At 33.6% G+C, this 14,114-nt stretch overlaps 1 protein-coding gene across 3 annotated transcripts in view; it reads right to left on the bottom strand.

Moving 5' to 3' along the window:
* PNG1 (peptide-N-glycanase 1) overlaps positions 1 to 14,114 on the bottom strand; it is a 286,311-nt gene that overhangs the window by 131,862 nt on the left and 140,335 nt on the right. For all 3 annotated transcript variants that reach the window (XR_016363877.1, XM_089825430.1, XM_089825431.1), the window contains exon 7: positions 11,594 to 11,707. Coding sequence is in view for 2 of the 3 variants with exons in the window: in XM_089825430.1 (XP_089681556.1) it covers positions 11,594 to 11,707 (114 nt within the window). In the remaining variant the exon portion in view is untranslated. The remainder of the gene's footprint in view (positions 1 to 11,593; positions 11,708 to 14,114) is intronic.

The raw sequence follows: 14,114 nt of genomic DNA, 5'->3' as shown, positions 1-14,114 counted from the left end.
GGGTTCAAGCAATAGATTATAAAGGGATTCCCTTCAAATGTAGAAGGTGTTTTCAAACAAGGCATGTAGCTGCAGAGTGTAAAAAGGTGAGAGCTACATTTGCATCTACATGGTGGAAAAATGTTTCCACTCAACACTACACAATTGAGAAGAAAGTTGAGAAACAAAAAAGTTTCTCTCAAGTTGTTGCTGAAGATATGCTGAAGTCATCTTAGGAGGCACCCTCAATCATTGATCCTTCTTCAAGGAAGCTAATGAATAAAGACGAGGTGAATGGTGGCTTACGTGTGGCTTCTCAAGAGATTGTGGGAACACCAAATAGAAGAGAGAAATATAGATTAACTGAACAACCGGTGAAGGTTAATTTGGAACAGATGGATGTTATGCAAGATGGTGAGGTCCTAGAGGTTAGTGCGATTGATCCTAAAGTAAAGGGGAATGGTAGTTAGGATGTTGATCCTGTAATGGAGAGGAATTGCTGCAAGGTTTTTGCTACATCAGTCGGAAGACAAAAGAAAAGGCCTATAGGATCCCGAGATAGGGTGAATGATCATTCAACTAATAGTTTGGCGCAATATGGCAAGGATCGGCTCAATGAAGGATGTAGTTTGATGGAAGATAATTTGACTTGGCAATAGAAGGAAGCCAAGGTAGAAGATGGTTAGGAGACTATGAAGGGCAATAGAGGCAAAAGAGAGAAGAAATCATTTGATATGGTTGTCCGCTCTTAGAAAAAGGGCAGAGATAAGAATTTTATGTAATGGCTATAATGGCATTGGTTTGGTTTTTTTTGTTTTTTTCTGATGTTTATTTGCTAATGAGTCTTTATAGTTGTTTCTATATTTGGAGAGGTGGTTCTCCCGTTTGTAACCATCCCTCATTCGGGCCAGGATTTAGCTCGTTAAGATCAATAAATTAATCTATTACCAACCAAAAAAATAAATAAATGAACTCTTTAAAACATAAACTTTGGGTGTTGTATAAAGGTACACACCCTTATTTTTTTGCTGCTTTCAATATGAAAAACTTAAGCATTTATACACACTTTCACAAGAATGAGATCATATTTTTTATGACACTTCTTTTCATGTTTTTTTATCGTACTTTTCTTCAAATTAAATTTTATGCATGTTTATGTAGTTCAATAAAAAATATTACAATTGTGTTTATGCACGTTTATGTAATGTTTAATTATGTAATTCATTTCATTTCATTTTTAGATTATTTGAATACTATTATTATCATTGACGAGTTAATTAGATATTAATAAATTTTTTGCAAAAAATTATAATTTATTTTTATAATGTATACTATTATAAAATGAATATAAAATGTTCTTATCTCTATCGTAGTTGGAAAACTCTCACTCAACAACAACTTGACAAGCCCCTAAAAGTTTATTTAGGAAAAAATCAGCCGATTTTTTTTAAAACTCAGGAACCTAAAAAAATGCTAAAATTTAATTAAATATACAATTTTTTTGCAAATTTTAATGAGAAGATGCATTTAATGAGTAAATAAAAGAGAACACAAAGGAACAAGCAGAGTTTAGATACATATAAATGCATAGTGGGTACAAAATCACATTCTCATGTGGAATGATGATGGCGGGAAGCAATATAGTAATTAATTTCTGCCAAAAAACTAACGTTTTTGGCTTTAACCTGGCACAGCTGAGTCATTTTGTAAAAATCGCTGAGTTTTTTCCAAATATTCAATGATTAAATGGTGAGTTTTTTTAAAAAAATCAGCAATCATGTTTCTGCAAGTAAAACCGCCAAAAACTCGGCGATTAGAGGCAAATCTTCAAGTATTTGGTGATTATGCCAACTATGATCTCTACCAATAGTGCATCTATGATACTATATAGTTAATAAACAATAAAAAGAAATTATAGTTTTTTTATCGATAAAAGGCAAACGCGTTATATTATATTTCAAAAATATTTACTATTGATTTTTACCCCATTCAAAGTGTAGGCACAGGGGGATAGAGAATGGGGAAGAAAACCCCTGATATAGCTCCGGTCTGAAGTGATGTTGTAGATATACATGTGCCCCTTAAAATTCATGGGATCTTAAGAAGGCATACCTTCTTTTACAAAACTCAATGTTTATACAATTGATAATATCCCTCATTCAAGAGTACAAATATTATTTTGCACGTGCTTCCTAGAACATTTTTTTTGACATTTATATAATTGCAGCCTTTAATGGTAATTTTACTTATCATGTTGCCTCGTAGATCTTTTTCCTTTTATCATTATTTCCTTATTTACTCGATTGAAGGTGCCAAGATCCCTTAAAAATTTAAGGCCCCTGTCACCTTAACTAAAGGGTATAAGAAAGAAAGAATCAGTATTATAAAAAGGATAGGCAGTTAGATAAAAACCTTGGAATTTAGGACCTTTGATTATTCGTATTAGAAATGTCTTATCACTAACTTAATTAAGATCCTTAAGATTCATTGTTTCCTAATTTGAGAATGTCAATAGTTCACGGATGGATTCAATTAAAATTAATCCATAGCCAATTCTAATTAGATTATCTGAAGTTAATTCTTGGAGAAGAGTAAATGATGGAGAAAGTTATCTTTTTTAGTGAGTTCAACATGCTTTAGCACTACCTTGATTGTCTTTCATTGAGATTATCCAAAAAGAGATGTTGGTTAAATAAAATATTTAATATTTATATATAATAAAATATATTTTTGCTTCACATATTATATTACCAATCACAAAAATATATTATAAACAATTTTTTTATATGTATATGTTAAACTATATATACTTCTATATTTAATAGTATAATTAAATTAATATGCAAAATAAGAAATTAACTAAAATTCAACAAATTATACTTTTAAAGTATAAAGAAAATGTTAAATCGTAACATAGATATTATTGCAAGACAGAGTGTGATGGAAAGAATAAGGACATAGTATGACATGACAGTTGATCATGGATTCAGAACCAATTCACTTTTCCCTTATATAAAGAAATTCATTTCATATCATATAGCATATCTAACCTTCATGCCACACATACTACATAATGCTCTTCCTGAATAGCTGAATTCTTCCTTAATTGGAATTAGTCACAACCAAACTCTCATATACATTTTGCATTTTGCCTCTAAGTCCATATGTGTTGGCTTAAAATTTTGAGAGCCGCTATAACCACATCTTACAAAATAGGAACTTTAGGCAACGATGTAGTGAAATAACTCTCTCCTCTTAGCAATAGGCGAGGCTCACTTCTTACCATAGGTGGCTATAACAAAGGCCTAATTGGAATTAACAAAAGGGTGGTTTACTGAATCAATTCCTCTTTTTTCAGGAATGATTTTATATTACCAACTACTACTTGCAATTAAACAAAAAGAATCTATTGCTATGATAATACCGGTAGCTTAAGTATTGATGTAAGAACCACCTTAAGACAGCAGTTATACTTGACTTGTGTGGTTGATAGTAAGATCCCAAAGTCTCCTACAAGCAACCTTCTTGAAATAAAAGGGTGAATAGCTAACAAAGCTCAAAGTCTTTGTTCAAATATCCAAATATGAATAATATACTAAGAAATCAAGCTCAAAGTCTACAAATCCTAGTACTTGCAGCCACTAACAAACTAGATTAATCTCGTTTAAGAAATCTCAAAGTCTTCCAAAAATAGCATCAAACCCTCAAATGCTTCTAAAGAGAGAAGTAACAAAGATGAATGAATTAATGTAACATAAGAGGCAATGATCAATTCCAAGTATCTCAACACAAAGTTTGGGAAAAACTTGCTTCTTAATTCACTTCAGAGTTTTGCAACAAGAAATACAAAGTGTTCTAGTCACAAGCCAGCCTTGTCCTATAAAGCAAAAGATGATTATTTACAATGAACTCTCCTCTTTATATAGGAAAACAAAGAGAGAAAGGTGGACGAAAAAGTAGAACAATCTCAACCACCCATACTTATCCTAACTAACTACTTTGACTTTATTCAAAGTTGCACGCCTAATGCGATTACAACTAAACTACATGAACTAATTATATAGGTACATGTTTCCTGTATTTACAACATGAATACTCTTTACATGTAGCCTTCCTACAACTATTCTACTTAAAACATATGAAAATTTGAAATGTTCATAGGGTCTTAACAATCTTTGCAAATTTATGTAGCAAATTCCACACAACCTCAGCATCGAGCTCACCAATGTACTCAACAACCATTACGACCCTTCCATATGTGTTGGCTGCCTTCGAAATCTCCTTGATAGAAACCTCATTTTTACTTTGTAGTTCATCTAATGAACACTTCCAACTTGCAAATGAATTCATTGCACTGAGATTGAAATTATCCCCTTCAAGTTGCAAGCGAATTGTTTTAATGAACTCTGTAAGAATATCCTCTGCTTTTCTGAGTTCATCATTCTCAGTGATATCCCCACATGAAAACTTTTTGAAGCACTCACTGATCATATGTTTTTGCTAATTAATCTTCTCTACTGCTGCCTCTGTATCCTTCAAGAGTTGTTGCATAACTTGTTCTTTGTTAATCATCAAATGCTTATAATCATGATACATCTCAACAGATGAGATGACTTCATAAGAACATAAACACTCCAAGTTAAGCTCCATCATACTCTTCCAAGCACCAATATCCCCATCAAACAATTGTAATTGTTGTTTAAGTGATTCTTGAATATCACTTAAATGAGCAGTAGCTTCCTTACCCTTTCTCAGCATTGTGTAAATATCACGAATGAGTTGATAACCTTGTGATTCAATGTCGGTTACCCATTCATCTATGACATGTGCCTTCCGCTTTTCTCTATAAAACTAAAACAAGTTCACTATCCGTGGAGGACCTCTTCATTTCTTCAATGATTCCCAATAGACATGCATTCTCATCTTTGAGTTTCCTTTTCTTTTCCCACAGTTCATCATTTTTTCGAGAAAGAAAGTCAATTGCCTCATGTGCATCCTATTGATAACTCAGCCTTGTTTGTTTACCAAGTTCAACCCTTGTGATTCTGTAATCAAAAGGTTGCATGTCTTTAGTAGATTTCTCCACAAGTCATCCAACGACTTCAGCATACTTGATGTGAATTTCGTCAACCACTACTCAAGAAACTGTCATAGCTTTCTTATTCTTTAAGACACTTGGTTTTCTCATTTGCCTCTTGAATTCCTTAGGTGGGATTTCTTCTTTCTTCCTTTTGTGTGATAGTGCTCAACCAAAGCAGAAGGTTGAGAAAAGATGCATTGACTGAAGAAGTAGTTACCATGGTTAACTATGGATTACCTTGCATAATAGTGGTAACTATAGCTGGTGTCTTACCTTGCATAATAGTGGTAAGTATAGCTGGTGTCTTAGTCTGAATGGTCATAGGAGGACTACTATGTGTGACCTCAATCATGAATTGTGTGAACTAAGTTGAAGTCACATCAAGTAATGTTGTAGACCAAACAATGGAAAAAGGAATCGACAAGGAATATGCATCAAAAACATTCTCAAAATCATACTGATCTCCTTGTGTTTCTCATGCAAGTGTGGCTTAAGACACTAGCAACGCTGGTGTAATAGTAACAGAATCTTCAAAAGATGGATGCTCAATGGAGAATGCATCCATAGCAACACCTAAAGGCAAATGATGGGATTCATCAGATATTGGATCTGAATCTGAAAGAGAAGTTGCAGCGAGAACTTCAAGAGGAAATGAAGTGAGAGGTGATGACTCCTTTGATTTCATTGCTTTATTGTCACTTGATTCAACTTGAATTGATTGAGATTCAACCATTTTCACCTCAAGTACTCTTGAATCCTTTCCTCCTTTAATAGACAAACAGCTTGGGAAAACTTTGAACAGGAGGCTCAAATGTAGATGAGGATGACCTTTACCCTTTTATTTTTGATATCAAACCAATTGGACCAGCAAAATCAAAATCTTTGCTAGGCTTTATTTTGATGCATTTGAGACCCCTTCTCTTCATCCATGTATTGGTATTAGCAAGAATAGACTAGAATCTATCCCAAATGGACGTATTTTTTTGTATGACCATGTAGGAGGAAGAATGGATTATTTCTCCACATCATGCTAAAAATATTCAGGGTCTAGGATTTGATCATCTTCAAATCTAGGAGGGATTGATGCCAAGTTTAAATCTACAATCCACTTCACAATCAACCGAGTATAATCCATGCGCCATATATAAACCTCGTTATGTACATAATCCAAAGATCTTCTACACAATATATGTGCAAGAATTGCTTCCTCATCTTCTCAAGCAATCATCTCCAATCAAAACAACTCCTAGCTACAAACTTTTCAATGTGATCCTTTGGAGTTCAAACTCCATGTTTTTTGCTTTAGGCACAATGTCTATCGAGTATCCTCCAATCTTCAATGGGTTTCGAGATGAGATCCCTACTCTAGGCCGGTGCAAACTAGACTGATAAACCTAGACTTCCATAAGTTGCCTTTCCAACTCCATGAGTATGATTTTATCAGTAGGGTACTTTGGCATTGTGTATGGCTCTCTCTTGAAGCATCCAACTCGTAGATGTGAAGTTGGGGCACTGTAAAAACATACAACCATATTCATTTACCTTGTTCCATGTTTCATCAAATACTCACCTATTAAGAAATTCTTTATCAAATAAGTACATAAAATGCCCAAAGAAGGCATCCCAAGCCCCTCTAAAGTGTATCCGACTTTGCTTTAAGGGCAGCCGCTCATAGTATTCCTACACATGAACTATAGACCTATCATGTCCTGTTGATAAATCAAAAGAAGTACCCAAAGCAGCAGCAATGTATACCACATAGGAGTTCATGTTCAACACACCAATAGATAATACATTCACTAATTGCTCACATATTGAGTTGCTCACCAATTCAGCCCAGAACACATTCTTTTTTTACCGTATTATGAGTGAGATGTACTTATACATCCAGGGTTTGAAGGTGTTTGAATCCTTGAGCCCTACCAAGCGACTCAGAAATGTGATGAGGTCATTGATTTCTTCCTTGAAGTCACCTCTGCACACTCCTTTGACTAGCCATCTGACAAGATTTGGCCTCTTGGTGCTCAACCAATTGTCATTTACAAACTTAGTACAATAAGGAGTATCCTTATTCCACCTATCCATAGCCTTCTTCTTGGTGATATTTGTAACTAGAGTGTGAGGAATATGAAATATACAATCAGTAGTCTGTTGTCCTCAATTTTGACATCATAAAATTGAGGCAACCTTATGCAATTTTCTCATTATTTCGTACGTGCAACCTCTTTGTTTTAACGCATCAATAAAGTATCAGAAAGACACTTAGTTATCCCTATATTGTGCTATGTGTTGCTCTATCTATGCGTTCTTTTGAAGGTTTCCATCAAGTTGAATCCCCAATTGTTTGTTAGTAAGAGTTTTTTCTTCTCTAATTGTAAACACACAATTTTTGGCAAACTTTCAAGTCCTTTCTTCATTTTTATTTGTGTTGTAAATAGTCATTGGTTTTGTTTTTTCCTTAGGATAATAGCCCTTGGAATGTCGCTCGTTCTTGTTAAATGTAAGGATCTCTGATAAAGAGAAACTATTATAGCAGACTTGCACAAATACAAATTACCTTACTTGTTATCTCAAACTGATGACATTGAATGAATGATGCAGATCTTCTTCTTTGAATAGCAATTTGTGTAATGCAATCTTCAAAATTGAACACCAATGGAGGATTGCTGATCTTGATTTTATTAACCTGCAGGGAGAGCAATCGCTGGGACTGTGTATGCCTTGTATTGATATTGATCCCAACGACTGCTTGGCATATATATATATATATATATATATATATATATATATATATATATTAAAATGGAGAGCCATATCCCCGTAGAGACATGACTCTACGTGGCCAAAGGCATGACTAATCAATAGTTTCCCACATTAACAAATGTAATTATTAGTTTCTCACATCAACAAATGTAATCGTTAGTTTCCATGTAATTTGTTTCCTTTGCTATCAGCGGTAGAATAGAGTTCATATAAATCATGATTTCAAGTATTTAATATTACTTCAACTAATGCTACATCAACAGTTCTAAGCTAACTTAGATCAAAATCAAAATTGTCTAGCTCAAGTTATAAGGGAAAAGGTGGGGTTTTTCAGATCAGCTACATATTTTTATTAAAAACCTCATAAAAGTGGGCTTTTTATTGGCAATTGCACAACATAAGATTATATTTGGTATTTAACGTGGATTTTGTGGTCCATTTCAAAATTTCAGCTCATTTAGAATTTATTTGAACATAATTTTTTATGTCTTATGAAAATAGTATTTTTCAAGATTATTTTTCATGTTACTTTACTAAAAACTATAGTTAAATATTAAATATAATTACATGAGACAACTTAAGTGCATAAAGTGGAATTTTTATTATACATTGCATACATCAACATGCAAATCACTATGTGAAAACCCACTTCCAATAAAATATAAGTCCTAGCATTAATTTATATGGACATTTTCAATGCAATAACACATTTTAATGTGTTAAATGGGTTTTTAATATGCATCTGCATATTTAAAACTTATTAAATCAATGTAAGTGGCAAAATCTAACCCATTTACATATGTTGTTGCATGTATAAGTTTATTTTAACTTATATAAATGAATTTAAATGGGGTTTCTCTAACCTATTGCATATACATCTTTTAAAATTACCACTTAATGGACTTCTCAAGTTAAAAATTATGTTTTAATAACATGTAAATGCACTAGGTGGCAATTTTGGACCCAATTGCATGTGTATGTAGTATTTAAAAACCCATTTCACTTAGCCTAAGCCAAAGTGGCATTTTTTGGCCCAACTACATGCATTTTAAAATGTGTTTTCATGTTTTAAAACTCCACCAAGGCAAAGTGGCGAATTTTTGCCCAATTGCATGTCTTCAAAAACATGTTGAAACCTATGAGACCTACAATTTGATAATTGCGTATTGCATCCATGTTGAGACCTATGATTTGATAAGAGGCCTGGTATGCTCCAATCTAGGAACCACACTAGGTAGTACACGTTACCACTAGCATATGAGGGTGACTAAATCCTTACTACGAGCCAGGTCGTGCATTCTTCTGTAACACTATCTCTTTCCTTTATTTATGTTTTTGATTTATGTGATTTAAGCATATAGAAAGAAAATGGTATGTATAAGTTTATTTTAATTATATTAATGAATTTAAATAGGGTTTTTCTAACCTATTGCATATACATCTTTTAAAATTACCACTTAATGGACTTTTCAAGTTAAAATGCATGTTTTAATAACATGTAAATGCACTAGGTGGCAATTTCGGACCCAATTGCATGTGTGTGTTTATTTAAAAACCCATTTCACTTAGCCTAAGCCAAAGTGGCGTTTTTTGGCCCAATTACATGCATTTTAAAATCTGTTTTCATATTTTAAAACTCCACCAAGGCAAAGTGGTGATTTTTTGCCCAATTGCATGTCTTTCAAAAACATGTTGAGACCTATGAGACCTACGATTTGATAATTGCGTATTGCATCCATGTTGAGACCTATGATTTGATAAGAGGCTTGGTATACTCCAGTCTGGGTACCGTACCAGGTAGTACAAGCTACCACCAGCATATGAGGTTGACTAAATCCTTGCTACGAGCCAGGTCATGCATTCTTCCGTAACACTATCTCTTTCCTTTATTTATGTTTTTGATTTATGTGATTTAAGCATATAGAAAGAAAATGGTAATGTCATAGCCAGGTAGACTAGGGTCCGAGATAGGATGATAAGACTTCATAGCTGATTGTTTAAATTCATAAAATAAAATCTAATTCCTCTGCTATATAGAATTTTCTTTTCTAGAATCTACAAATAAAAGAGAGACACTTAAGCTATGTGAGATTTTTAAACAAGGGCATAGTTCATATCTCTCTGGGATAGGAATAGGCATCATCAAAGGGAATTGTTAACAATGATAATGAAATGCCAGTGATCCTTTTGATATCAATTTGTTATAAGTCCAGGTGGGGCAGAGTAAAACTTGTCTGTAGTAAACAAAGTTTGGTTATGATTTATAGACAATCACAATGGGATTCATCAAGGATGACCAGCAAGGTCGAGATGAAGAGTGTGGAATGATAGCAAATGAATAGTGGAATTACCCTGCATGTAAAAGAGAAGACATGAATTCAGTAATATATATCATATTAAATAACTAAGTCAGCTCATGGCAGTCCAATGTTCAAATCCTGTTGTCTAGTCGAGCAATGGTTGATACTCTAATACTAGGATGCTCAGTGACTAGACACGGTGTCCCATGTTTGTTTCCGGATAGGGAGGACCTTTCTCGGTTGAGATTGTGTGGGGATATTTTAGGGTCCATAGTTAGGAGGTTAAGCCCCTGACAATGATTCTCTTCTCCACTAGATGCCAAAGCTTGCACAAGAAAGAGATATGATATGCATTTAATATCTTCTGATAATGGGTAGTTTACTTTTATGATACTTGAAATTACAAGTTGAAGATATGTTAAATTGATTAATATTGTTGAATAAGTTGCCCCCCTTTAATGAAACCAGCTTTTCCTCTTCAATGTAATTGGTAAACAATTAGATCGGTTGATTTTCCAATTGAACATGAAATATATCTCTATGCTTGAGATAGGCCTACTTGAGGAATGTTATAATTGTTCTTTATGTGAATAACAAAAATGAACGTATCTTTTAAACTATATGTTGTTGGTAGTTAGCAATAGGAAAGAAAATGAATGATACAGTGGTATTTGATGCCCTGAATGGTATTGATCATTACGATACATTGGTTTAACTATTTATGCCCTAAGTGGTACATGTGGACTAACCTGGGTTTTGCAAATGTTTCCTAGGCAGATTCTGGTTTTGGAAATTAAGGTATGAAAAACTTAAGATCCTTAACTTAGTTTTATTTAATATGCCCTTCAATTGTTAGTTATGATATTTCAGTTTAACTGATTATAACCATTAATCTCTTCCATATGAACATGCAAGATAACTGTTATAACTGCCTTCTCATGAATGTGAAGTAGTATCTGTATTTTCGATAATGAGCTAGTTGCTAGCTAAGGCCCGGGAAAAGGGGATGTTACATTAACATTGACAACACCATTTGTTTGTAGAATGTAAAGACAATTTAGACAAAGAATCATATAGATGGAATGCTGGTTCAAATTTGATTGGAATGAAAAAAAAGGAGTATTGTATTTATAACATCCACACCCACAAAGCATAAGTTGGATTGAGGACAACCAAATAGATTTATGCATCCATGCACAGACATGTCAAATACATTAAGGAATCAATTTATCGAACCAGATTTTCTATGCATTGTAATAAGAAAACAGAATAAATAATAGTTTGTTCTTCATTAGAATCATTTCTTATGTTTGATGGATCTATTTGCCCTAGCATCAAATCATATAAGTGCAAATGTTAATGTGCCTTGCAAACAAATCACTTTAGACATTTTAACTGTGAACTATGCTGCAGAGACCAGATGGCAGGATCAAGCATTGACTGTGATAGAAACAAAAAAACATGCTCTTACCTGTATAGTTCAACCCTATTTGCTCCAAATCGAAGCTCCTCAGTTGCAGCACTGCCCATGCCAATGCTAGCAGTTTCAGATCCACATCTAGAACATGGGGGTTGATTGACCCAGCTGAAGAATCAGCATAAAAGAGATCAAGATCATAGAATTGTAAGAACATTTATGCAAGAAATATAATCATTAGACTAAAGTCTAAAAATTATTTCTGGATTATCTTTACCAGAAACATTCTCAAAGCCCATGTGAGGATGGTTATTATAAAATCAACAAAGAACTCATGTTTCTAAGTGTCTCAGTCAAAAAAGTCACATCTAGAATACAGATTTTAAAGACTTCGGACATACTAATATCTGTGGTGCAAGAAAATAGGAGTAGGGCATCAGTCTCTAGATTTGTGTCAAAATGTTATCACGGTACTTGAATGACTATCAAAAGTGGGAAGATGAGTTTAAAAATCATACAAACAAAATAAGTGCTAAATATGTGTTAGAGTTGTAAGGTTAAATGATGTTCTTACATTCAGTGTTCCCAATATAAATGCACAATTTCTCTAAGATGTTTATTAGATGTAAAGGGTCACAGACACAGCTAAACTTTGGCACAGCTATCACCTCTTTAAAAATGGGTGAACTGAACAGATCACCCAACTATTTAAGGATGTGCTATGAAAAATCTATTATTAAGAATCCAAGTAACTACAGCTTCCTCCAGGACCTAAACAATCTGAATCCAAATCATTCACCAAATCCTCACACCCTGCCATTTGTATTACTAAATGAAGCAAGTGCCATGACACATACTTGTATGCTGAGATATTAGACTTGGGTTGCAAGCCCCTCGACTATGGTCATATTCTCTATCCACATAGAATAAATTAATCTTTTTTCTTTTTTGTACACAATGGAGTAAACTCCATTTATTTACCCATTCATTCCCACAACATCAGCTTCATTATAAACCTGATGATAAAAGACAACTATTAGTTTAAAAATAAGTTTCTTACACTTCTGATACATTGTCATATCACCAAAGACACAAATAGAATGTATGAGCCTCTTTTCAGTTCAATTCATGTTCACAAATCCAACTGAAATATCCTTCTCAAATTCTAAACACCTAAACAGCTGTTTATAGTTGCACATATTCTAGCATAGCATCAGAATTATATTACCAAGTGGCATGATCCAGTATGCTTGCCATCTCCTCTAGAAAATGCGGTTTGGAAATCAACAATCAGATGATATGACAGTTTATTTATTCAGTTCTACACACTGCTTTCAACAAACCATGGATAATCTCAAAAGCAGAGATCTTAAGTAAGCTGCATGATATGCTTCATGGGTACGAGTTAATGCCAAGGAACAGGATATCTTGATCTACATATATACCATGGCAATTCCACTCAGAGAAAAGATGCAAATATCAAATCATTCTAGGAAACTCTCAAAAGAGAATGTTTAATGCATAAATTCCTTCCTTTATGCATGAATTCCTTTCTTTCTCTGACATTGACTTAGAGATTAGATCATACTAGTTGTTTCCATATATAATTCCTACAACATCTTGTAATGTCCCCATTTTTAGTAATTATTGTTTTGTGAGATTTCAGCCACTTTCCGAGTTTTCCTGTAAGCTCTAGTTGTGCTAGGAAAAACTCCAAACTTCTTAAAGGATGCAAGTTCAGCATTTCTGGACTTCTATTTGTGGCATTGACCTTGATGCTATGGATTGTTACAACACTTTCAGAAGTCATTTCAGACCAGCGCGATGTTCTCCAAACTTCTTGGAAAGCACAGCTATTTTTAGTAAGTCATGCATTTTGGTTCTAATAATGAATCGCCATCCTACATCTTTATTATAATTCCAGTGTGATCAAAGTTTGATTCTAAACTAGTTTCAGTGTTCTCTGCAGCTTGAGTGAGTTATTGAATGGTTAATTTAAATTAATATTTCACTAATATAGCCTAATTGGAACTTCTTAGTGTAATAACCCATTACAAAGATAATCAAAAGTTTGAAAAGTTCAATCCCCAATTAAGGGGGGCCTTTGCACATGACATGTTATTACCATTTCAAACTGGTCATTTTTAGGGAAAAGGAATTATATAATCAAAAATTGCAAATTTCCTCCAAAACACTATAAAAGGAAATATTGGGGCTCATTTGTTCATATGTTGAAGATTACTTATGCTATCATTCTGTCAGATTGAACTTGTGTGTTTTTACATGATCTTTTGAGGACGAAATCCCTCATTTGATTCCTGATTTTGGATTTGACAGATAATTCTTAGCTAGTCTGTTATGGTTCTATTCAGGAATCACCACTGTCCTTCATCAGAGCTTTTGCTTTTGGATATAAATGTTGTTGTCCTCCATTTTGTCAGATAACAGTATGAAACTTTTCCAATTAAGTTTTGCATTTCTCTGAAATAATTCACTATTTGATTAGCCAAGATTGATCAAACGATCATTCTCAATTCATATATTGAATCCTTTTACTAAGGTTCTCGTCAAGTCT

The sequence above is a fragment of the Cupressus sempervirens genome, chromosome 4 (genome assembly GCF_028749045.1).
Source record: "Cupressus sempervirens isolate cs-2001-9-10 chromosome 4, ASM2874904v1, whole genome shotgun sequence".
NCBI classification, from domain to species: Eukaryota; Viridiplantae; Streptophyta; class Pinopsida; order Cupressales; family Cupressaceae; genus Cupressus; species Cupressus sempervirens.
The sequence above is the reverse complement of the archived record's forward strand: the minus strand, read 5'-3'. Positions and strand labels throughout refer to the sequence as shown.